The sequence below is a fragment of the Helicoverpa zea genome, chromosome 12, assembly GCF_022581195.2.
Source record: "Helicoverpa zea isolate HzStark_Cry1AcR chromosome 12, ilHelZeax1.1, whole genome shotgun sequence".
Taxonomy (NCBI): Eukaryota; Metazoa; Arthropoda; class Insecta; order Lepidoptera; family Noctuidae; genus Helicoverpa; species Helicoverpa zea.
This window is the reverse complement of record NC_061463.1, coordinates 7,517,542-7,545,197: the sequence shown is the minus strand read 5'-3', so window position 1 is coordinate 7,545,197 and position 27,656 is coordinate 7,517,542. Positions and strand designations below refer to the sequence as shown.

Genomic DNA, 27,656 nt, shown 5'->3' with positions numbered 1-27,656 from the left:
TGATGGTTTAGAACAGAGGTGTCCGAATTAGATAAACTATTGATTAAGCACTATTACAGTTAATACCTAGCTAAAAATAAAAAAATAGTTTAAATCCGAAAGAACTTTTTATAAATTTTGCATTTAAAAGTTTTAAGAGAAAGATATCTGAAAGAACTCTCAAGTTAAACAGGGAAATCAATATATTTTCCCCTGTTCACTAGCACAAATAATAAGGTCATGCTTCATAACTGATGTATGATGGTAACGGAAAATATCAAAAAAAAGTATTGTCCAAGCCTGCAATTTTGGTGACTTGCATGACAATTTTCTAAAAACAGGATGCCATGTCATGTCGTGGGATCAAATAGAACAGAAGCGCGGATAGGGCAATTTACTACCTTTTTGCATTCATAATATCCATAGAATTCTTTACTTGTTAGGTACATGTTGAAGAAGAGTTGACCTTTTGTTTGTTAACAACTTTTCCATCTGATCCATATTTCGAGGGACACCCTGTAGAAGATAGTTTATTGTAACAATCGTTCGGATTTGCTATCAACGTCAAATGTGGAATTTTGAAATGAAAATCGTTGATCATTATTGGTAGGTCATAATTTAATGCAGTTTTCTTTTATCATTAAACATTTGCTTCTGCTTTTACTTATTAATATGACAAATGGAATATTGTTTGATATCTAGATTAAATATCTATTCTGTGAGACTATTTTAAACAACTTTTATATTTCCATCAGCATTTTGTACAACGATTGCTAAAATAGCGCTTTCGACACTAATTATAATTTTAAGGCAACGAAAAGACATGGCGGGACTTAATAAAATGATAAGCTGCGTTATGTATTACAATACTTGTGACCGTAAAATATAAAACAAAAATATAGAAATCCGAAAATTAATTCCTATATTTTTGTCCTGTTATGCAGAATACTGTACAACTCGATCATTTAGGGATGTTCAATGTCTCTCATAAGCAGTAAGAACTCGAGAGATTCGATTAATGCACATGTTTCAACGTTAACATTTGTATGCTGAACATACGCACTCTATTTTAAGGTGTAGGCCACAACAATAGTTTGTTATATATTTATATTAAGTATATACAAAAAGTTTAAAATAAATACTAAATTGTCTTTCAATGAACTATTTTTATCAATCGCCATATTAAAACATCGAAGACAAACAATAAATATACAAAACAAATCAGCTTCAAGTAATTATAATTACTTATTTGTTTAACATTTTGAACATTATATTATGGTTCAGTCCGTAAAAATGGCCGCGTATAGCACTCCAATGCTGTCAATGTAATAAATTCAATAAAATGCGCAAACTTTTGTGCCATTTTACTAAGGATACAGACAAAGGATTGTTTCGCTCCACACATACAATACGTAACGAGACAACGCACACGTACACACTCGCGATAATAATGCACTACACTATCTCTTAAGTAACAACAACGTACTTATGTTATAGCTATTTGGAAAATAGGGCACATTTCAATGTATTTCCTTTGTTTGTATTGTGCTGCATACCATTCCAGACAACGTTATAAATACATGGACATTCTCAAGCTTTCATAAATAAGTTATACAACATTTTTGGGATAGAATCAAACTACGCGTGGTAGCGACTAGAATACATCTAAATAAATATAATATCTTCAGGAGTCACATGATTGAACGAACCTCGGAAGCTTGTGAAAATTGCGTTATTTATAACAGTTAAAAGAAGTTACATCTATTGCGCCATTTTATTGTAAAATACTCCAGCATTGTAGCTTACTAACGGCAAGTGTTAGGCTTAAGACCCGTAATTGTATTAAAATCAAAACACTTTTTGACCTATATTAATTATGTACAGGAAAAATACAAGTGTTCACTGCAACCTATTGAATAAAGTATAGATGATTAGGCGAGCGCCTTTATTATAAATGGACTAAGACAAACGGTGTTTGATTGCATGTGTGTGAAAACAATGGGTATGACAAAACACTATTCAACTAGATCCGTTGATGATATCATGGATGCAAACATAGTTATAATGACTATGGTGACACTTCTGTGATGGCCGGCAAAGCAAAGTCTAATAAGCAAGGTAGCGCAACTTGTCATACAGCACAAACTGACTCTGTCTGTGCCACTATAACATGCAAGGACTTGTTCTGCCGACCGAATAATATAAATAATAAACAGCTAATTTATAACTAAAGAATTCAATATTTTTCTTTTTATGTCTATTTTCTAATGAGATTTCTATTCATCTGCATTTTAATTATCAGTCACTAATCGATTGTCAATTATTGTCAGCATGACTAGGTATCGACACAGGCGCCCCAGCAGGCATCGTGACACTGGACACAGACATACAAGGACTAAGGTAGACAGGTGGAAGCAACTAGTACAGTAAGTATTATCGAAAATATTTCAACATAAATATGGAATGTAGCAAACACTCAATTGAAAAGACCCCCGGGTTCTGGCGTTCGGCCATAATAATTAATCTAATAATATTAAATTAGAGACAATATTTACAATAAAATAGTAACTATGCAACGTAAATTAATATTCCTTGCGTTTACTGTACTGATATGCATCCTTTACATACAATTATAAATAAATATAAAAGTTGTTTAAACACAGAGTTATAGCTGCTGGATAGAAATTAAACTTTAAAATAGGTCACTTAAACATGAAACTGTACACTGCAAGACTTCAGCTCACCGTCGACGGGCCCTCGGCTAATACACGATATCATCGAGGGCGGCCGTCGAAAGATTCATTAAATATTATAATATACCTTTAATCGTTTCTATCTGAATCAATTTCACCTAAGACAACATACTTCAACGTAGACTTTATAACGTTATATCTTTTTACTTTATCTCAGTCTTAGTTTTCGCGAAACTCTTAGACGGCGCTCGGCGCGGCGGGCGAGCCACCGGCACCGCCGCCGCCGCCCGCCGCTCCCGAATAAATAAATACCAAGTCTATAATACTCCGGGACGCGCGTGCACCGCGGCTCGTCCGACCGTCCCGATAATGGAATGTAAGCGTGATATGGTCTCCGGACGGCTGGCGCGGCGGTCACGCGTCGGGCGGCGGCTCGGGCGCGGCGCGGCGCGGCACCATGACGCAGGGCGGCGGCGCGGCGGGCGGCGCGGCGGGCAGGCACGGCGCCGGCCGCGCGCCCATGCGCACCCACCAGCGCGTGGCCTTCTGCAGCAGCCCGTCCTTCTTGCGCCGCGCCAGCGACGCCTCCGCGCCGCCCGCCCACTCGGGCACGTCGCTCACGCACTTGTTCGGGGGAGGCTGGAAGCTGCTTCTCGTCAGCTCGGCTTGCTGCAAACCAACATCATACATCTTACTTCATTCAATTAATAGTAGGTAATTCTTCAGAGGACTCATGACCGAGCCGGACGGGACATTTAGCTTGTAAACAGAATGCTCGAAGACCAGAATATCAGATCGCCAGTTTGAGTAAGGCCTTAACAGAATTTAGGAAGTCAGAGGCTCCATGTTAAAACATTGCAAAATAGCTGCATAGGCTAGGTAGATGACCAAATAATGCATTTTTACAGTCAAGCATTCTCATATACTGATGGGTGTCAAGTTCTGGTAAATTATTGTTCCCCAGGACCATCTACTAAAGATTTTTCGGCACTGATATTGGGAAGTGCAATGAGACAGGTCCACCCTTGAAAAAGACTAGGGTATTAAGTTGATGATGTTGAATATCGTGTGGTTACCTGGTAAGGGACTCGTAGCTGCAGATGCACGTCCTGGCCGTACTCGCCGTCGGGCAGCTGTATGCTGGGCGGCAGGCCGAGGCGCTCGGCGGCCGCGGCGGAGCGCGCGCGCGTCTCCTGCTCCACCATCTCTTGCAGCCGCCCCACCATCGCCTGCAGTCTCTGCTGCTTCTCCCATTCCCTGGAAACCAACACGAGTTGCGTCGTCAGTATAACAGCATGGCAACTATAAAATGAAGAGAATTCAGAGGAGAGATGTATGATGATGGATTCATAAGTTCGCCCAGAGCTTGGTGGATAAGAGGGTCCTGTCTTAAAGCCAGATCATAAATCTTTTCATTGACCATACTGACTTTAGGTAATTGCATTTATTGCAGACCTGTAGGCATACACAGGTATTTAATATGGAAATACTACGTTACTATTGAAATAAAACACTTCATAATTCAGTCGCTATCCTGTTGGTAATCTCAATTACGTCAACACGACCGATTTTGAGTGGCGGTATCAGTCATCCATAATCTAAACCTAATATATCTCCAGCAGAATTTAATAAAAAATATGAATAAATACCATTAAAGTATATTCAACCTAAATTTCAAACTAGAATCAGAAAGAAGAAACAAGACCACTGTGTTGGTCTAAACGTGCTTTGGATCATATACATAGTATGGTTTGAATCTATCTAGGTTCAGTAACACTTCAGCAATAGATTTGATCAAGAAGACATGCAGTGCTCTCAGATGATTGAATACAGAAAACGTAAAAAAATATTACATCTTAGTCTGACTCGCATCTGATAGCATCCATCTTAATGATAGGGGATGGTGCCACTACCCAAAAGGTACCTATAGGTGACCTTTCCTTGGAAGTCCTGAAGGGATGTTAGTACGCGAAGTGCTTCGTTAGTTAGTGCATGGCATACTCACAATGTGGAATGGTGATGTCTGTGATCGTGCCGTAGGCGCGGTCCCCCCGGCGCGCCCAGCCGCTCCATGCCCGCGCACCCCGGCACTTGTACCGAGAGCATCTGCAAATCACAACACACTACTCTCACTTATGTGGTTATCCTCGGGGTTGATATTCTATCGCTAAAAGTGGTACTCATGGATATAGCCGCCATACAGATCAAGTGCTTGCCCTTTGCCCCCTATGTGATAGTCTAGGACCAAAATCATGAAGAGCACATTTTTTTTTTGATATTTAACGTTGCTACTTTATACCTAAGTTTAGTAGTGGCGATTTTTAGCCTTATCACAATGGACTTATTCACATTATCAGAGAAGTGTTTGTATTTCAGTAGGTACATGTCTGCTGTAGCCTCAACCTCATATTACGACAGGCACAGCCGTGACGTGACGGCTATTACATTTGGTCACAGCTAGGGTTTAGTTAAATTAACCAAGCCATTGTTCAGATGCCATATAATAACATGGACTTGGGTATTCATACAATACAAAATTGTTTCTATATTTACTAAAGTTAATATTAGTTTATGGGATCATATTGTTCTATCAGATATTGTTTGACTTGTTGTGTAAGGTGGATACCCTCGAGAGAAAATCCTGATATTGGATTATTTCTGTATTAACATTAAAACAAAGCATTCAATCCATACCTACTTGCTTTATCTAAATAGGATATTCCAATAATTATTTGAGTTAATTTTACCTCAAGTAATTATGGAATTTTAAATCGAATTAGGTATGCTTATCAGAATTTTCAGCTGATATGTGTTTCCTGACAATTTCATCAATTATTGCAAAATGAACTTAAGCTTTATTAAAATAAGGTAGAATATTTGTAAAGTCATGAGAACATACAATTCATATTTTAACATGAACATACACAACTGATGTTTAACATATTATGTAGGTATTCGAAGTTACTGATTTCTTATTTTTATATGTATATTTTTTTATATTGATTTTTTTCATTGGCCTGGAAACAGACACTGTCTGGACAGCAACATGGATTAAGTTGATTTATTTTTAATTCTCACCAACTAGACTGCAATTGTCTTGTCCGATAAATAATTACAATTGTATAAAAAGAAATATTACTTTAGACATTCATAGAATTTATATTATTTCTTGCCATTTCTAATTATCATAGTAGACTCATTAATTTGTGAAATTTACAGAGCTCTAATGACTAAAAGTAATTAATATTATTTTATAAGAAGCAATAAGTAACTTATTCACTTTAAAGTGTCAGATACCCCAGAAAATAATAACTAAATTACAGAAAAATTTTGAGAAGATAAGTGTATGTGTCATGTGCTATTTTAACTCTGCAATTGATAATATTTTTTGATATCTTTAAATAGTAAACAAGTATTTAGGTATAGAAGGAGAGGTCAACGCACTGTCACGTTCTTTTGTTTGGTTGAACAATCAGTTATCAACTGAGGAAGGTGCCTTAGTATCACATTGTTTCACAAATAAAAACTAATATTTTGATAAGTATGAACACAAAAACAATTCATTTAAATGATTGTGCTTATCTGAATCAAAATAATGTTTCAAAAAGGGTATTGTTCTACTATTCAAGCTTTAAAAGATTACAAATAAGAACACATAATGTGGTAAGCAAGAAACATCATGATTATGTATTGTTTTGTCCAAAGTAAGTTACTTAGGGCCATATGTTTTTGATCGTTCAATATCAGCATGAAAGCAACACAGACAAAATTGTATAGTAGCACTAGACGCTGTGCATAAACATTAGCAAAAAGAAGTACCTATTACTACCTATCCTATATAACCTGGATAGAAAATCTGTCAATCATTGAAATGGGTTATTTGGGCTTTGCATCATTTTGATCTTGTATTGAAACAAAACAAACTAAAGTCAATGTACTCATTAATGAAACAATCTTATTTGTCAACATTTAAGACATATTTTCAACATTGAATCTATAGCCATATTTTTATGCATGATTTACTATAACACATTCATATCACTGTTTACAACTAAGCAACCAGAAAATGGACGCAACAGAGTACTGACATTGAGGAAATTGTATATCTCAATCGGACTAACCTAAAAACATGATCAGGACGATTACAGAATGAGTTGCAAGACCATTTCTACACTAAATATGAAGATATTTTGGTTACGTATTAGTCAGTTATATTTTAGAAACTTCAGGATAATAATTTATGCCTATTGAAATGTCTTTACCAATAATATATTTTTTTTATAGATTATCAACATTTTTATCATTCAGATTCCACTGTTATAAGATAAGAACACATGTGTCTATGTGAGTCTCTGGTTGAAATTCAATTCTTTAGGGTGTATTAAAGTGTGAAATATCCATGACAAGTACATGTAGTAGTTACATGTCGAATAGCTTTGCACTGGCACACAATGTTGATTAATATTCAACAGACATTCATTATGATTTTGGGCAATGTTCTTATTAAATACCATTTCAATATTCTTACAAAAATAATGATTTTACGACACCAAGATTATTCATTAGCTAAACCGATGATAATGTAATGTCTGGGATGGAAATAACCTTTTTGTTGTGATAAGATCATTATCAAATATTTGTTACACAAAGTATTGAACCATTTTTTCTCAAGAACTGTATTTGTAGTCAGGAATAGACAGCATTACAAGATAGTTAAGAATTATTTCAATAATCTTTAAGTATACCCACTGTTTCTGATGAGCATATTTTCAAGCTTTGCCCTTATTATTGAGTTGGCATGTCACTACTATTATACAGCAAGAGGTGATTACGGAACTGTCTGTCATGAAAATTTATTTAAATTCACACAAACAACGTCTGGGTGTGACGTCGCTATCGGCGCGCCTCTTATCACTTGGCACGCTCCCGCCGTCTCGCGGCCATCCGAGTCGCCTCGGGCCTCACTCGATTCCAGTACAAACATTCTTCTATTCTAACCATATTGCAGATATTATTTACTCATTATCGTTTAACTATTTCACTATGATAATTTGGTTAATGTAATGGTAACATTGACTGACATCACGCTGTAGTTTTCACGAGATCATTCTTGGAGTCAAATTTTATTTAATAGGTCTGGGTAAATCAACACTACTTACTATTTGAAACAGTGTCGTCCACAATTCTTGTAGGTTTTCCACCTATGGATGACAGTTAGTGATGTGCATAAAAATCCAAATACGATGGCACAACAATCGAGACACAAATAAGTGAATCGATCACGAACATTTAATGTTATGTTTGATAATTACACTACACAGTCACTGACATTTGCATATTTTGTTTTGTTGAAGCTGTAAATATTTTAAACAAAACAATCACAGAGCACTATAGAGATATTAGCGCATTTACAATAATTAACTATCATTCACTAATAAATAAAAATATGTTATTCAAGGCATTAACACTATAAAAATAAAATTATTTATTAATTAAGAATAACATATAAATTCCACTATCGCGTGTTTTGTGATGGAGTTTCTTAACTCCTTTTTTCATATTGGCAGAAAGACGCCTGCCATCGAGCGAGTCTTGTTGTTCAATGACGCGGACGGACGCGGCGCGCGGTGTTCGCAGTCGCGTAGCGGGGAGGACGGGCGAGCGGGCGGTGCACCGGCTGCCCCGATGTCGCCGCACACTAAAGCGTTCGTAGTATCATAGTGTGTAACATTGCTATCTCACACATACAAACAATCTGTCTAGTTCACTTTGTGTGCTCAATCGGTACATTCGGTAATTCGGTCGTCGGTACACGACTGTGCTTCGGTAGGTGGGTGCGATGATACGATGTAGCTAGTGCGAGAGTGAGTGTGTTTACAGATTATAATAGTGAGCCAGCCGTGTGTGTGCATATGAGCTGGCACACATGTAAGAGAAGCTCGATTGCTGCTACCGTCGTAGTTGTTATATATGCGCACCTATAACTGTAATAGTGAGCGATGACGCGTTTGTCGGCTCGCGAGACGAGACGGTTGGCATTGCTCAATGATCGAGTTGTAGTCATAGAATGTACGTAGGTAGGTAACTAATAATCATAGGTGTATGATTTTTTTTCTGTATTTATACGAAGTTCATCGTAAAAATTAAGCTTGCTAGATCCAAAGATTATACTTATGTGTAATCTTATGGTTAGGGAATTAAGGCCAAGTTTCATAGCATAAGTAAAACCCTGACACCAGAGCCACACAGTCCACTCGATAAGAAGATGGCATAAGTAGTTATTAGGATAAAGGTCAGTCCAGCAGAGGACTTTTGAGGCTTATGATAACGTTACGTTAGGAACTTCTTTTAAAATCCGTTTAAATATGACCCTATCTATGTCTCCGGTGTACCACCTACAGCCGTGCAAATTTCATTTCAATCGGTCTAGTGGTTTTTACAAACAAACTTACTTTCACATTAAAGTATTTTTATTAAGTATTTAAGTTATCTACCCCTTGTAAACTAAACATCGTCTTCTAGACCAATGCAAATGTTTTTTTTTTATTTAGCTTTATACCCATGTATCAGTGGAAAGTTCTCATCAATAGGAATATAATAAGCCCAAACACAACGTTGTTACTACATACCGTTGCGGAGTTCCCTCAACTCTCTCTCGCCTCCATCATCAAGTCAGCTTTAAACATATATTGTTCTATGATGCTATCAGACATAATCTGTTAAGTCTTTACCATAGGGTAAGTCTCTTTCGTAAAAAAAATGGTTCAAATCGGTTCGTAAACGACGAAGATACGTGCGAAAAAACATAAAATATACAAACACCCGAACTGAGAATCTCCTCCTTTATGGGAAATCAGGTAAAAACCCTATAGTCCCGACATTTTGTAAAGGAGTATCTTGTAATAATTTAAATTTGATGGTTAAAGTCCTTCGTATTAGCGAGTGTCATTGACTATAATATTATTTTATTAAAAATAGGAACCAAAACGCAGAGAAAGAAAGCCTTTTCACGTATAGTAGTTTTTCACAGCTAGGAAGGAGACTTTGTTGCAGTTCTAATTCAGCGTTATTTAAAGTCTTTTTTCTAATTAATTTCCATTAAGTTGCTATAGGGAGAAGTAAATCGTAAGGCAAGGGTATAAGAGTGTGAAGTTCACTATTCTTAAAGATTTTTCGACTGCTTTTGCTGACTTTTGGATGATTCTAATAATAATCAGTAACATTTTGTAAATGTATTATAAATATATTGCAGCGATCGCGATGTGGGCATACCCATTTGTAAGATAGTGATGACAACGACTCACGGGGTTGGCGGCGGCGGCTGCGGCGGCAGCGTGTCGGCGGCGCAAGTGCGGGCGGGCCAGCGCGCCCGCGGCCGCACACACCAATACAGCGGCGCCAACGCATACGCCCGCCCACCACCACTCTGAAAAAAAAACACATTACAGGTTATGCAACAATAAAAAAAATACAATCGATTATTAGAGTGGAGGAGTCGTGGTGGCCTAGTGGGTAAAGAACCAACCTCTGGAGTATAAGGGCGCGGGTTCGATTCCAGGTCAGGCAAGTACCAATGCAACTTTTCTAATTTTGTATGTACTTTCTAAATATATCTTAGACGCCGATGGCTGATAAAAAGGTGAAGGAAAACATCTTGAGGAAACCTGGACAATAAAGTCTGAAATCACCAACCCGCATTGAGCAAGCGTGGTGATTAATGCTCAATCCTTCTCCGCGTGAGAGGAGGCCTGTGCCCAGCAGTGAGACGATAAAAAGACTGTAACATTAACAATCGATTAACCATGATACAACTTAATCGAATTAAACATAAGGTGTTGGTACATCACTATAATATAATTTTGACAGATTGACATTGACAGAGACATAATAATCGTATTGTGATAAAAGTTTAGTTATAAAAAAAATTAAGGAAAATAAAATAGTTTAAAAGACCGCAAGTTTTTCACTTGTAAGAAGTTTACGGCAATGGCAAAAAATTGACGCAGGTATTGTCGCGACATGGCTGTTTTAGGAAATATCTTCATAAGGTAGCAAGACGGGAGGTAACACTTTTCTGTCATCATCACCATACCCTTGACCATAGATTTAAAATAGGTTCGCGCCCTGCGCCCTTGACCAATTTTCTGCTTTGAAAGAACCACGTCTTGCCCTCAGATCAGTGGTCGGGGATGAACTTTCGCTGTTGATCTTGGTTGGCAGCGAGGATTTTTGGAATCCAGGCATCTTCCTTCAAAGATGTCATCTAGCAGAAAGAAGCGGTAGAGCGTGTCAGGGTGGTAGACATCCTTGCTCTCTCGATTCTCTCTTTATTCACTCCATCGCAAGCGCACGTGTAGGCGCAGCAGGCGAGTGCCTTGCTTATACCATCATTATATCATCATGACTAGCCAACGGGTGATAAATCGGGGATCATAGCACTGCATTGCACGGCTTTGTTTCGAATGGCGCTTGAGAGGTTGCGAAAGTCATGCGTAGCTGTTCTCATGACTCCTCTGACAACAAAACGGGAGTTGGACATGATGGCAGAGTTTTTAGTGCGTGCGAGTCCCACATAACCAGCTCGTTTCTCCGAGTGATGGTGGTATGCGTCTTCTTCGCTAGACTCTTAAAAATAAAGGTACACAATCTTACCTTTGCTATGCAAACATGACGTCTGTGTTTTCTGGTATTTAATATTCATATAATCTTACACGTTTACCTACTACCTATCGTGATTCGCCTTCATCTTCTTGTGTTTGTGTTTTTATTTGGTTCGGAAGTCATCAAATTGTCCTCCCAGTGCGTCACTCTTACTGACGAAAATCCCCATGTTCCTTCTTGAGCCCTTTATGTACCAGGGCCTTAGTATACCTTTCGTACAATTCCGCACCCCGGCAGCGTTTATGTTCATCTATTTAACCTACTTCAATATTTAACTGACTGCAAAAAAAAGTATTTTTTTTTACCGTTGCATTTTTTTTTCAATACGGCGTGAGCGTGACCAAAACTAAAGTGAAGTCGATGGGGGCAGTCTTCGCGGGGCTCATTTCTCTAGGACTCTTTTTGTATTTGACCGCCTCTTGTGTCACCGAGTCTGGGTGCCGCAAGTGTCGAACTCCTAACCAGTTGGCTAAGCGTTATTTAGTTGTAGTGTTGAACGTAGCATCTAACAAAGAGTCTAAACGACGTATAGACGTATGATTGAATGCCTGTTCAGTTACAGCTTTTGAATTTAACGGCTATTTCAATAAGTTGGCTCATTGGCTTGACTTTTATTCGAAAGAGGATACTTTCGAACCAAATTAAACCACACCTCGCTTTTCTCTTCATGCAATGCGGTAATGAAGTTGAATGGGTTATTTAAATGATACAATGGATATTATTTAATTTATTAAAAAATGAGTACTTCCTGTTCCTTTACCTGGCATTTTTTTATTAGGTTTCCAATTATTTATCAACAATTAATAGATGTTTAAATAGCTGACTTAAAGTTGAAATACGTAAATAATTACGATAGGTAGACGTAAAAAGTGTTAAAAAGTTACAGGTTAGATCTATACCTAATGTTTATTGACAAAATAAATGGCATAACTATTAAATTTTTCATTAAAAATACCAAACAACGACAAGAAAATATCACGTCAAAGGAAACCCAGCAAAATTGTAATGCAATTTTAAGCTAGTTTAATTTTTTCGTAGCTGTTACGTAGCACTTGCGTAGACGTATCGTCGTAGCAAACGTAGATCAAAATTTCGTCAGCGTTCACTGCAACATACGTGTTATGCTTGAAATCTCTTGGTCAAACAAAATAAATTATCCATTTTTCGTGAATAATAATGTTTTATTTTTGTAATCAATGTCAAAACATTAGTTATAAATTCTTCGGTTAATGCAGTTTCGCATTATGTGCCATTCTATTTTTGCTGGAGAGTTTGTTTGCGTGGTTGAGTTAAATTTAGCAAAGCTTTATCAGAATATCTCTCTTGACGGCCGACCGGAGTAAGACCGAGCGCACGTTTTCATAACTTAATTGTATGGTATGTATCTCGGTATTTACATACCAGCATAATGATGCTTTTATACATAGTTATTTACGGACGGGGCGTGTCCAAAATACCTAAACAGATATTTTTTTTCGATTTAGCATGTTAAATTGATTAGTATTTTAGTTTTTCCCAGTGGGAATTAGGACGGGATAGTCCAAAGATTGCACTGATATTATATCACCATCGTGATATCTTACATTGAATATGAAAAATAAGTTTTCACTACATGTTGAACGTATTGAACGGGACTGAGATAGGATTTGGCCATCTACGTAGGGAAGTTGTCAAAGACTGGATAACGTAGAGGCAGATTGCATCGGCGCAGTATCAATGACAGGAGGGATGTATCAGCCGCGTCACTCCTAGCGGGCAGCATCAGCGAGCCGGATCTCGGTAAAAGTTAGCGCAATCGCGGGTTAGTGTCGGCGGTTGAGGCCAAAACAAACGGCATGTGGTCGTGCGTACTCGACAAAAATTCGACATCGTTCGCCCAAGAATGCACAGTGCGGTTATTTATAGAGGTTGGGAGGAGCGCGGGGGCGGCGGCGACGTCTGGTGTCGGTCTGCCGGGGCCTGCCGCCGATCACCGAAATAGCTTCTCCAGCTGGCGGTACCTGGCCACGTGGCGCGAACTCGCCCGTTGAGTGCTGGCTTACCTGCTTGAGCCTTGTCAGCGACCACGTCCTCGCCGCGCTCGTATCACTGTCGTAAACGCACTGCTCTACTAGCCAGTAGGCCGCTCTACGTAACAGTTTGTACTACATCTTAACAAGGTTGAATTGAAATACACAAACGCGAAGGGCCCGCGCCGACGATTGATTCGATTGTGTTGTGCGAATTTGTACACAACGTAGTTTGAAGGCATATCAACTATGTCTTAGAGGTCATTATGTGAGCACTGAGATTCAACATGTTGGCCCAAAAATCTGTCACTAACCAAGTTCTGAAGAGGTGTGGCAGAAAGCGTCACAATTATAATCTATTTTGTGGTAAACAAATAGACCGTGATAGCTGTCTAGTCGAAAGTTTGATATCAATCAGATATGGGGAAAACTGTGCTAACATCATCATAGTTGTTGTCGTCTGCGTAATCGCGATTAAATACGAGCTTAAATTCAATGCAAGTGTAGGATACAAATACGATAAATCATTATATCGGTAAGTACATACCTACATCTGTTATCAGTACTAGACGCTGACTGAAAACATGGCGGAGGAACGAAAACACATTTTTAAAAGTTTGACGTGTTTAGTGGCCTGACGCTCCTGGCGTCTGGGTACGGTGAGTGCCAATTATCACGTTGGGCATCAACTATCTGTGCGTCGCAGACATCGTGTGCTCTGTACCTATTACGTATTACAACGTTGAAAACCTGGACTAATATTCACTTCTCCTCAAGAAACTTACAAATACGGGACAACTCGCCGTGGACATGATTACATGTTGTTCTATCGGGTTTTTTATATTCTTTCTTCTCTGTTAATGTTTGCAGGATCTAAGGTGGTCTACAAGAGGAAAATAAAATGTAAGTAACTTCTCAAAATGTGAACTTTGAATTGCTGATGAATCATTCAAATTTTCTTGTAGTGGGATCATGTGAAACAGTAAATTCTTAATTGGTTTATTAGGAGCGCTTGGTATACTAGATGACTAGCCATCTGAATCAATGCGCATGTCTGTTTTCAAAAAATAAATATAAAACATACGAATTACAATCATGAAAAGTACGAAAAACCAATTCGTAAGTTCCAAATCGATCTCAGTGGCGTGCACTTGGAGAGGCCTATGTCCAGCAGTGGACTGCGATAGGCTGATGATGATGATGATGAAGTTCCACCTAACCTTTTAACTTCTCCAATCTGGTGAAGAGTGTAATGTCATCCGTGCAATCATGAGACAGTTGGATAAATAAATACAATGTCAGGTTATGCATAATTTGACCCATACTTATGTATGTGCACCTAAGATAATTTATAGTATCGGAGAACAATCACGTCAATGGCACGCAAGATGCGACCCTTGTCTGTTTCATACTTCATAATATACCGTTTAAATAATGTGCTTAATATCAGCTGTAGTTTATGGGGAGTTTTAAACTTCTTATCAGTTTGTACGATAATGTCGCTTAATAATTGCTTTGAATCACCTCGGTGGCGTTTATTTAGAACAGTATTGTTACTCCTCAACGAAATCTTGAAGTATTCATAAATACGCATTAAAACGATATTTAATCCCTATATCTTGAAGATTTTAGGATAAGTCACAACTATCAGACATTCGCTTGCAGGGCAAGACTTTGTATGATAACAGACTAGTTCTTATCTTTCTCTTTCATTTGTAACTAAAAGTGTCATGTTTTTTAAATTTGTTCACTGACCTTTGATTTGATGCTTATTGTTATAGTTTCAGTATCCGTATCATTTCTCTTTAAATATAATCTCTTCTATAATCTCTTTGGTTAACCCTCAGTAGATATTCTCAATTATTGTAAGAAAGAAAGAAACTATGTAGAAAAGTTTAATTTGCGAAAAAAATTGAGAAATGATCTTCGTCGGTGTATTTATTTTATAAATCATGATTACTCATCAAGAATTTGGACAGAAAATCATCGACACGTATAATCTGATTTGCCTCTGATGTTCGGAGAAAAGTCAACTTTGCATCGTGTAGTAATCTGAGAAACCAGTTCAAATTGAACGAAACTTAGTGGGGGAATATTTTCTCTGAATAAAGAGATACTTTCGTAGCGTCCTAGAAAAAAGATCGTAAAGAACGGGCCGAATAAGTACAAATATGTGCAAAATTCTAAGCCGTATTTGATAAGGGGGTGGCCCGGGGTGTGGGAGGAGGCTGGCGGGACGTCTAGACGCGGCGTAATTAGGAAGGTGAGCGTAGGCAGCCGACGCGGACGAACCCGGCCCGCCCTGAACGTTGCGTCACCTCTAATTAATATAACAGGTAAATTACGCATTATGGGTGCCAACAACACTGCTTTAATATTCTACTAGCCATATGAATTAAAAGGACGTGATGAGTTTCCTATAGATGAGCAGTTTAAGCCTTAAAGCCTCTCTTAATATTAAATCTATTGACATCAATAGGAAAATGGTCCAATTTTTCTAAACTGAAAAAAACATGTACCAACCAACTTGGATGTATAACTTGCAATGGAGTTACGGCTGTATTCTAGAGCATCGTAGTAGTAGCATGAAGGAAATTTTATTTGTCTGTACTTGTTACGAGTATATCGGTCTGTGTCCCCGAAACGGTTCAATGACGTGTCTCGTGGATTTCGTCTTGTTTATCTCACTATTCCTCTGGCGTATCTACTGTACCTATTCATGAGTAAATAAACTTTATGTAATGAGCGTTCTTGACGTTAGCCGTTGTAGTCCATGTAGAACAGGATGCATTCAAACTAGATGTCTTATTAAGTATTGTAAAGTCGTCGTAAGTTGTGTGCCAAAAATAACACTTAGTAATGACCAACCTACATTCTGGCTCTTTATCTAATAATAAGCAGAGCATTACCCTAGTAAATCTAAAATGTGTTTTTAATTGTACTTTTTTCTTTTGTTTATTTCTCTGCCCGTTGTTTGTGATAATAAACACTCTAGATTTGCGATGTAAAGGCACCTAATTATATTGTATGTTTTAAATGTTACCACATGTTATGACGCAAATGTACCTTGCGTGGTAATTTGATAGATAAGTTTGGTATTAGTGGAATTGAACTACTCTACTTCTTGTATATCCGATTGAGTGCTCAAGTTATGTTATATGAAAAATTTGGATTAAGAATTTGATGTACCTACTTGAGAGACGAGACAAACAGCAGATTTGAAACTGCGTAGAATCGACCAAGTGAAATATTGCGTAGTGTTCGGATCTCCCCAATTTAGAGGAGCTCAACTTAGTCTTTCAAATCGTCTAGAAGTACGTTTCCAAAGTTGATTTAGGCAAGAATTACTTTTTAAAGAATAGAATACATCTAACAAGACACATGGATTTTGTAACACCCATGGCTGTAGAGTAACCTTAGTGGTAGTGGCTTTTTTCATCAGTATTGAGTTCGAAACTTCAAGTTATGATCATATTGTTGAATATCGGGATGTTATCACTGAAACAACGAACAGGTCGAGTTGAACCTGTCTAATAACTTTACCCAAAGTTTGACTGGAGGGATAATAATTGCTTGGGTTAGGTCAGCTCTAACAATATCTATTGGGCCGTAAAGTTTGGGTGCAATAACTGAGTCGGAAAATGCTAGGCAACTGACCACCTTGTAAGATAACCACTGAAATTTGCGTCATTTTGCAATGAAAACACATAATGTTGTTATATTCCTACATAGACGATATACGCGCGTATCATTGTCATTCGGGACGCTGCGAATGACACTATGTTGAAGGTCATTACAAGTGAGGATGTGCGGAGTAATGGTCGTGTTCCTTTGCGGAGCGCGAGCGACGGCCGCGCCGAGATGCTGCTAATACGAGTTGTTTGTCAACGTCGGCGTCGACTGGTGCCGCCGGTCGCCGGTCGCTAGCTATAAATAAATAACATAAGCAACGCGCCGCGTCATCGCCGTCACTTCACGCGAAATACGGTCGCGCAAACAATTGCCATTGTCTATATGAATGCAACGCCAAGCCGATGTTATTCAGGGACGTTAATGCATTTAGGATGAATGGCGTGTGTCGTAACGTTTTGTTACGTTGTTCATACGTTTCTGTTGTATATCTGCCTTTGACGAAATAAGTACGATTTTATGAGTTTTCATTTATGTGTCAGCTGGCTATTATTAGTAGGTAATAAGTGTCTAGAGAACCGAGACTTCGATGTAGGTATGTGTTTTTGAGGCCCATTGAAAAAATAATAATGAATGTCACGATAGTATCATACTTTCGGCAGCAATATTACGTAGTACGTACTACTGAAGCATCTAGAAATGACCATATGGAAGACACGGTATATTTACAGGCAACTTCAGGCAAGTGAATGTATAGTTCGTATAAGTCGGGAGCCGCGGCTGGTGGCGGTAAATAGCCGGTTATTTCTATCGATCCCGCGGCCCTCCAACTAAGTCCTTAGAGTACGACAACATTGTTGTGAGGACTGACTCTCGCTACGTGTAGGTACTAAGCGAGTGCTTTTATTATACGTTTATACATGGACACTGGCACGACTGACGTATATTTGTCGAATAGTGACTGTGCAGTATGTAGGTAGGAAGGTGAACTGACCTACGTCTGTCGTATAACTACTTTAATACAGTGGGTCAGTTTCCTGAAAAGTTTAAGGTTTTTATCATAAATGTAAGTGACTATTGAATAGGTATTATTATTAAAAAATATAAAATTGTCAAGTAAAATAATTACGTACTTTTGAAGAGACCCAAAGAAGATAGGCGGATTGATATAGGTCATGGTCATAAAAAAAACAGGAAAGATTGCTTCTCTGACCTAAATTACACAGATACGTCACTTACATAGTAGATAGATAGATATATTATTCTTTATTATGCACACCAATTAACAATCAACAAGAACAAACAGAAATTTAGTCAAATAGTAAGTAGTCAGGTACAAATAATAAAGCAGTTTGTATTCTCAATATTAATTTGGCATACCGAAAAGATGTCGCAGGCAGAGAGAACTCAGGTGGAAATCATTAAAACTCGCATTGTTACGTGTCCTTACTTACATACTCGCATGTGTGCGCATACTTTTGCAAAATCAATTTGAGGTCGAGTATGCAATATCGATTTTGTGCCGTGAGGGCTATGGGCGGCGACGCGGCGCGGCGGCGGCGGCGGCGTAGCGCGGGTGGCGCGTAGCCGACCGATGTAGGGATGCAGCAAGAATGCGACACAGCCGGTACGCGCCGCGCTCTTCTGGGACGAGAGCCCGTCAAACTTACTAGTTAAACTGGAAACTGGTATGCTGGCACATCACTACTCATTAACTTTACGTGCGTTTAACTTTGTTTCTAGTTTCTTTTTTACAGAGAATAAAGGTCTGTAAGATGTTGAAATCAGAATAAATATATATTGTTTTAATTATACGATTTATGATGACTCATGAAGCAATCGATGGCTCGTTGCGTGAACGTTGAGTTACGCAGCTGCCGGTGGCATGCGGTGGTCGCGCTACATGTGTGCGTGGCCAGTGCGTGGTGGCACTTTCTCCGACACCAGGAGTCGGTGAGCTGGACACTGGCGTGCATATTTCCTCGTCATTTTTGCGCGCGCATGAGGCCGCAAGCGCGGTCTCGATTGTTTTCGTCGTGTTTCGCGGGTTATTTCGGGCGTGTGCGCCGCGGCAGTGCAAGCCACTCGCGCACGTCCGACTGTCCACAACGCTACCACTACAACACTTGATATTCGATCGTTGATGTTGTATATTTTGATAGAGATGGAAATTAACGGGCATTTTTTGTTTAAAATCATAATTGGAAATTGTATTTTAGGATTAGGATAATCCTATATCGATAATTTATAGTATGTATATTTTTTCTTGACTTAAGATATCTATTTGCACTGAAATGGGGCTTAACTGGTGCTACCGCAACTACATAAGCTTTTGAACATGCTTTTTCAACACGTGCTGGTCAGCGAGTTTATAAAGTTAATCCAAAAAATAATAATTGGAACTACATAGTTTTCAGCAGTGTTTACTATAAGAATTGAGGTATCAACGCTCTTTATAATTAGTTACCTAGATATGTAGATCACGCATCGCAGGTATGCATGGTATAAGATTTAGTTGGTTATTTAGGCACCTGTATAATATTTTTATATGAATTTTAGTTATTCACTTTTTTATTTTATTAGAGGTTTCGTTTTATGTTCCAAGACGTAGGTAATTTAATGTCTTGTTTAGGCCGTTCGATTTCTCCGAGTTGTTTTTTCCTATATTTATTTTATCTGGCCACTGACTTCTACTTTTTAAGTTTTAAATGCAATAAATATGTAAAATGGATTCGCAAACAAATAGTGTTCCGTTATTGTGCGCATTTTATTAGTGGCTATATGGCCGTTTTAAATGTTTTATTAGTAGCATCGAGGAAAGCCTACGTGGTAAGCAGGTTACCGGATTCTAGATATTTTAGCGCCGAATTTATGATTACTTGAACATCTCTTAAGTGTTATGCGAAACGTTGAGCTGAGGGGTAGCGGCGGTCGTAGGTCGTCGGCAGAGGCCGGGCTCGGGCGTCGGCCCCGCGACCCACTTCCTCCCTAGCCCTCCCCCGGCCCCCGCCAACGCCTCCCATCCCACACTCCTTTATCACAGTGATAACAAGAAGTTGGCCTGATCCTGCAGTAGTCTGGACCAACTTGGTGCACAAGCACCAACATTTATCATACCCCTACGTCATACATTTGAGTGCAAACATGTAGAGATAGGTGCATCTTCAAAAATAATGACTGGTTATTACATTTATATTTTGCTCGTGGATGCTTCTCGAAATACGCGGATTTGGAAAAAAGTATGAGAGGACCCTGCATTGTAGAGGCCGGGTAAAACTAAACAGTGTTTGCTATCAGATTGCAGTTCAAAATATTCATCCGAGAAATTGTTGAAATGAATGTTAAACATTCAGTCAAATCCTAAGCATAGCTTACAAATATATTGACTATTTATTTATATGGTAATTAGGTATGTTTGTAAAGTTTCTTAGTATAAGAACAAGTGGTTTGAATTTAGCTAGCGAGTCGTAAACTAAAACTCAAGTTATAAATAAACAAACTTAAGAAATCAAAAATAAAACTTGTAAACATAACTGCACGAGTAGAAAAAACCTGATCCTATTAAGTATGTACAGATACTGAGAAGAGTTAGCAAAGCATTCATATCAAGAATATCTGACGTCATTTAGAATATCTCGCGTATTGTTGCGATGACCCAGCTCAAAAGCGGGGTTACCAGATTTTTTACTCGTGTCTCACATATTTTGCGATCTATCTAAACTACTTTAAAAACCTGTCTTGGGTAATCGGATTTAAACGATATTCCAAATGCATAATTCACCATATGAACGTAATAGTGCAACATGCTTGACCTTTCCGTGAATCTGAAATCGGGCGTCGCGACATACGTAGGTATGTCGGAGAATATTTACGATCGATCGAAAGGAATAAATCGATTGGCGTAAACAGTAGCGGAGTGGTCGGCGGCCGTGTTGTTGGTGTAAATATTGAGCAAGGTGTAGAGAGGCGCTGGCGCGATGGCGATGCGACAAAGGCTATGGTGTCGCGGTTGGCCAGAGGGCGACAGGCGGCTGTGTCTGCCGGCGGCGGCGCGCCGCGTTCGACGACCTACCGTCTCAAGGCCGCTCTTACACGTGCCAGTCGTGCCACCGGGCGCTTCCTGCCGCCGCCATAACAAATCTCTCCCCGCCCCACACCCTCTCGCCCAGCCCAGCCAAGCGCTGCTTCGGGACCGAATGGGATCCCAGAGCGCACGCATCTTACCCAATCCTTACCCGATTCTTAGAAGAGGTCCTTTCCTAAAGCAATCATTCACAAGATTTAATATGATTTCAGATTTTTCAGGCTTCAGCTACGAAATAATAAACTTAGCTATAATTCGTTCGTTCCTTCGGGAAAATTGTATTTGGATTCGGATTCTTAAATGAAAAACGTATGATGTGTACCTAGCTGCCAACGTAATCACTTTTTTGTCGATACAGTGATTTGTAAGATAACTTATAATTTTTCGTGTACTGTAAATATAAATACTTTCAGTGGATATTAATTTGGATTTGTATGTAATATGTCTTTTCGGCGCAAAGGACCGAGGCACCGAATCAATATTGCCACCTGTTGCTTTCGTGAGATTGACTTTTGATTGTTGAGACCGGCTTGATCAAATGGGTACCTTATGAGCATCTAGAATAGCCAGGATCTGTAGTCAAGATTCCACTTTGGTTAAATATGGTTTAGTTAGTTAAGTATGGCTTAAACTTTAGTTATATAAACATACAATTAGTTAAATGTGGAAAAACTTGTATCGCCTACTCTTCCAGATTTCTTCGAAATGTTGTGCAAACAGCACACACCTATACACTTAGCTAATGACGGCGTAGGCCCAACATTACCGGGGTCACTCAGATGTCATTAACAAGAGTATGTGCTCATAAATAAGTCTTCCAGGTAAAATACTACGTATTATAGGAAAATCGTAAAGTAAATACCCAATTTGTAATAAGTTACTTGATATCTGACTTGATAAGCTGTTACAGAACTGCGTAATAAAGGTTACAGATGGTTATCTACTAATTTTCCCGAAAGAATTAAATGGGTATTATCTCTACACACAACATATGTTTGCTTTGCATGTCATTGTTATTCTGAAAAACCCATTTGAGAAGCGCCACGAGCTATGTATATGTATAGAATATTATATCGGCCATACGTATATAGTCGGGCTAGTGTCAGCACTAGCTAGCACACATAGCTAATCTCCTGACGTATCAGTATGAACGAATGACCCGGATTCATTGCTCCCAAGTGTACCTTATACATGTAGTTTGTCTAGTTTATATTCTTGTTCTTGAATGAAACAAGTTACACTGCTGTAAAGGATCTTCATTTATTGTGGAGGTGGTTAATCTTGATGGCTTAAACGACAAAAGAACACAAAAGCAAGTGGTTATACAATAGATGGAGCAGAAAAGAAAAAGTGATGCAAAGAAAAACGTTCGGACGTGGAATATAGATTTTAGAAGGTATTGTGTTATCCTCTTCAGTAAGTTAATCAAATATTGAGGAGTGACATCGTAATACATCTTTACCGAAAAGCCGTTGCCGGTGCATTTAGGGTGCAACCTAGAGAGATACTCCTCGACAGTCTACGGAAAGGTCAGAACATTGTATAAATGCATGTAGCATTTATTTACAAGACGCTAGTTAACCACAAAAGCGGATCATAAATTACCCCTTTGACAATGACTGCAGTTGAAGAAAAGAAAATTCATCTTACACGTGCGCGGCCTGACTGAAACTAAATGTCAATGTCCCGTCTGTTCAAATATGATTATGGAAATGGATCTCTATGTATTACGTACTTCGCCTCAGGTAAATAGAATTACCTAGAAACTTACATTTAGTATGTCTATTATTGAATTGCTTTTGATTCCTAAAATTGCTCTTTCATCAAGAAATATAATGATAGGATAAGGATTTCAGTTTATTCTACGGGCGGCGATCTATATTAGGACACTATTTACTATTGCTGAAGAAAAAAATTTAGAGAAAACTATGGCTGAAAAAATTGCAAATGGCTAAGGCTATTAGGAGAAAATCCCAATAATAGTGGTTATTTGTAGAAAATCATATTGGACAAATAGAAATAACAGTCACGCTAATTAGAGCTCGTAAGCCCTCTGGTACCTTTCTGAGGCCGCTGATTTGGCAGGCACATTGTTTACTAAGATCTGTTTCTAATATTTAAAAACAAGATAAAACAGCGAAGACAATTTTTTTTGTAATCCTCTCTAACGTAACAATTGATTTTCTGTCTGTTTGCTACGGGATGTCACTTTAAACTGGGAACATGAAAATAACATAGTGGGTAACTATCTACACACTTTCGTTATGCTACACAGAAACCCTACAACATGAAAGATTGGAGTGAAACGAAGACGGAAATGATTATTTTCTCACGTCAAGTCTAAACATCGAGTGCTTACGTTAAACGTATCGCTTTGTTGGTCGTAAGTATAGTAGACACATCAATCAGGCGCATACGCATAACGTGAGTGAATACATTCGAAGAACATACTTCAAAGAGGCTGCAAGTACATACCAGCTAAATTTGGGATCGTTTGAAACTTTGTAGTACACGTGATGAGCTAAAGTGAAGTCGGTGCAACATGCTTAAGTACCCATTCTCAAGATAAAAGTACGAAGGAGCCGTAAGCACAGTTTTGCTGCATGTTATGGTATTTATCACTGTAATGTCACGCTTGGTAGATGTAAACAAAGTTTTTGAAATAAATAATGAACATAATTTTATGTTTTGAATGAAATAATAAAGCCGAGCCATGAACAAGTTTTTTTTTAATCATTTTCGTTGAATTCCCTTTTTTTATCCCCTTTTCTATTTTTTAATTTAATATAGTATGCTACAAAAGCATTTTCTTTACTTTTGAACCTAGAAGCTCATCTTTTTCCGATGTCTATTAATTTGTTTTCACTAGATCATTCTGATTAGTGCAGGTTATCTCAGTGGCCAGTAACTGCAGCAATTAATTGATAACATGTATAAATAGTAGTTTCCTGAAGATTCCTGATGGTAATAGAAATCAATAGTGATGCAATTTATAACGACGAGAGAGTATGTTTTTGCGACAATATAATTTGCCATACCGGATAAATAAGATCTATTGTTGACCTACGATAACATAAACAGTAAAAATAATATCATTGTTGATAGGTAAGTTTCAGTTTCTTGAATAAAATGTCTTCTAAGCACTAATTTAACGGACTTAAAATTGTATGTAAGAATAAGTTGTCGGTGATATTGTGATGATTTCAAATGTAGTTTTTAGGGCTCTGTTTTCTTTTCTTTAAACCTGCACGTTACGGTACATGTGCAACAAAGCATGTTATTAGCATTAGCAAGTGGAAGAAACTAGTTTTAGTTCAGATCTCTGAATAATTACTTTGTGAGCTGTGAACTTGTTGACCATAAGATAAATAGGGCACTTATCAGAGTTAAAATGATGTGTACCTACGTACGCGTAATGCGGAGAGTCCGAGATTATGTTTGAAAGTTAGTCATGATGATTATATTATTAATACGAGTACTTCCAGGAAAATACGACAAAATATTTGACTGAAATATATTTTAGTACTATCTGAATAGCTAGCCTACATTGCGTTAAAACAATGTAAAGTTAACAAACGTTTTAAAAACATAAGTTTAAATTAAAATAGCGTGTCTAGTCCCCTGTTATAAAAACTTTTCATACAGAATATTAAACAATTTTCATTTACATTTACACTAAGAGGAAAACGTAAATTCTTGCTCATGTGTAAACGGGGATATACAGGTTTCAAACCGGAGCTATGGTTTGACATTTGTTATACAAATAGACGTCTAGATAACATCTGAAGAAATGGTAGTCACTTAAGCCTCTGAACATGGTCGTTTAGATGGCTGATACAAAATACAAACGTTGGTATTACTATTATGCGTTTCTTATACAAAAAGATAATCCCTCGTATTGTTTGAGAACTTATGACTCGACATTGAAACTGAAGACCTTCATGATGTGACGGAAATTGAACTTTAAGTTTGAATGTGTAAAGTATTTACTTACACGACTAGCTTTTTGGGCATGATCCCGGTGACATAAAGACGCGGATCGGGTTTTCGATACTTTATTTTAATTTAATTTTTCCCAATTTTTTGTACTTAACACAGCTACTTGAAACTTGCAATTTTAAATTATTGTCGTCAAGACTAGAAGACTCTGCAAAGAATAGATTTTCTTCATTTCAGTGCGATTACGGATTCACTTCATTTACACACAGATTAACATAATGTAAGTTTCTCAGTTTTTTGTTACTGTAGTTACAACGTTACAATTTATAGTATGAAAACAGAAAGGGAAAGTTCCTAAAACCGTAAATTACTCAATAGAAAGTTAGTTTATTTAGTCAAGCATTAACTTTCTTGGAAATTACTGACTTTAATGACGTTTACCTCCTTAAAAAACTTGGTGTTTCAGGTTAGCTGTATAGAGGTATTTGATCTCAATATGCCGTATATAGAAAATTGTTTTGTTGCTTTTGAGATGGCATAATTAGATATATTTATCTAAAAGGGTTCTTCTGTTTATAGAGTGAATGATCACAAAAACATCACCACAGCGCGTTCCTGAGCAAATGATCTGAATGCATTAGTTTTCTCTTAATTTATTTATATAATTATGGTAGAACTAACGATGTTATTTTAAAATGAAATCATGTGTTGATTGATTAAAACTATTCATGGTCCACAAATACTTTTACCGTTGTTTATTTTATCTCATTATGTTAAATAGTAGTCAATTAAATAGATAAAATTATCGCTGTACAAGACCTTAGACATGGTCTTATTAGTGAGCGGCCTAATTAGCAAATTGAATCACGCTTCAATATGCCTATCGGTATTATTTGCATGTGTGTTAACTTGTATACGCTTATCGTGGCTTAATTGCCTCTGTGACCTGTCTGTTCGATATATCTTCATTTTATGGTAATGATTCCGAGAAACGCGATTCAATTGTTTTGTCTTTGTTGATATCTTGAGTTGTTTAGTGCCTACAGATATAGTAAGTAGAGTGTTGCGTGGAGGGGTCCGTTGCGCAGTGCGTGTGGCGAATTCGGCTCGGCGGCTGAGACGGGGAGGCAGCCGGGGCGGGTGCCGAGGGCGAGGGCTGGCGGCGACGGAACCTTCGCCCTGATGACCCACATCCGTGCCCGCCGCGCCGCACCGCCGCGCCCTCTGCCGCATTTCTTTCTACATTCTCCATCTCAATGGAAACGCTCATTACCTTCGGTAGGACTTTATATCATTACATTGGAATTTATTTCAAAAGAGTTTCTTTCGTACTTATAAATCTTTAAAGTAAGTTCTAAAGTGGATTCACCATTTTCAATTGCATTTTCATCATGAAACCAATGATGATATACTGCATCTGTTTTTATTCAACAAATAAATATTATTTTATTAAAAAAATAATTTGATGAAATATTAAGAATGAATGACAAAATTATGTTTTCGAATTCGAAGATTTGGTATTTCTGATATCTTTATCGTATCTCGTCATGTGCGAGAAGCAAACACCTTTTTAAGAGAATATCCATGATACTATAATGATCTTAAAATAATTCGGTACCTCTAGCACTTACCTAATTAAAAATATCGTTTGGTAAATATTTATGTAAGCCACATCCATAGCATTGTTTGTTTTCTACCAACTGATAATAATGTTATCACAGTTATCAGTTCAACACACCTACTTACTAAGTGACTTCAGTTTCATGTCTGCGCGGTATGTTGACTACATTCCTGTGTATGTTTTGTGTCATCCTATTTATCTCCAGAAACTTCCACATCTATATTTTCAGTATTTTAAATATTGAACGCAAGTTTGAAGGCAACCCCTTGGTGATAAGGTTAGAAGATAAGTCAATTAATTGTTGTGCATTTGTTTTTTGTTATTGTAGTTGAGGCGTCACACCACGTGCGTGTCAGAGAACGAAATTGATAATAGGTTGATGAGTGAGTGAAGCAAAACACCGGCGTGCGGCGCAATGGCGGCACGGCGTGGCGCGGCGCGGGGTCGGCGCGGCGCGGGGTCAGCGCGGCGCGGGGTCGGCGCGGCGCGTGGGAGAGAGCGCAGGTGTACTGACCGGGGTGCGCGGGCGGCTCGGGCGGCTCGGGCGGCGGCGACGGCTCGGTGGTGTTGGACGGCGCGCTCGCGCAGGCGGCCGCCGACGGCGCATCTTCCGCGGCGCGGGTGGAGGGCGGCGGCGACGGGCCGGGGGGAGGCGCGCAAAGCGCGACCAGCCGCAGCAGCGCCACGCACCACCACCAGAGCACGGCGGCCAGCGCGCGGGCAGCGCGCCCGACGCGGCCCGGGGCCCTCTCGCGACCGAAATACGCGCACCGTTGACTCGTGCACCGGCGAGCGAGCTCCTTCACCCGGGTATTCGTGCGGCGTCGGGACGGCTGGCGAGGCGACGCGGGTGCGCGCGCGCGGCCACACGGCGACTGGGGCGCCGTTCCCGACGGCGTACGACCGCGCCCGAACACTATTTCGGGAGCGACGCTCCGCGCCGCTGCCGCCGCCCGCCCGCCGCACGCTGCCAATTTTACGCGAAATTGCGGGCGGGCGGTGATGCGATATGTACCACGCCGCGGCCACCTGCATCTGCG

The 27,656-nt window shown here is 38.9% G+C and overlaps 1 protein-coding gene across 8 annotated transcripts; it reads right to left on the bottom strand.

The window, feature by feature from the left end:
• Positions 1 to 576: 576 nt before the first annotated feature.
• LOC124635071 lies at positions 577 to 27,510 on the bottom strand. Of its 8 annotated transcripts, XM_047170858.1 has the most exons (5): positions 27,131 to 27,510; positions 9,977 to 10,098; positions 4,678 to 4,778; positions 3,749 to 3,929; positions 577 to 3,341 (listed from the first exon to the last, which is right to left on the bottom strand). In XM_047170858.1, the coding sequence occupies exons 3-5, from the start codon at positions 4,776 to 4,778 to the stop codon at positions 3,087 to 3,089; spliced, it is 537 nt and encodes a 178-aa protein (XP_047026814.1). In that variant the 5' UTR covers positions 9,977 to 10,098; positions 27,131 to 27,510; the 3' UTR covers positions 577 to 3,086. The 8 variants fall into 8 exon arrangements, with proteins under 8 accessions (XP_047026814.1, XP_047026808.1, XP_047026810.1 ...); XM_047170852.1 differs by lacking the exon at positions 27,131 to 27,510 and having other exon boundaries at positions 4,678 to 4,795; positions 9,977 to 10,099; XM_047170854.1 differs by lacking the exons at positions 9,977 to 10,098; positions 27,131 to 27,510 and adding an exon at positions 7,832 to 8,343 and having other exon boundaries at positions 4,678 to 4,795.
• Positions 27,511 to 27,656: the final 146 nt, after the last annotated feature.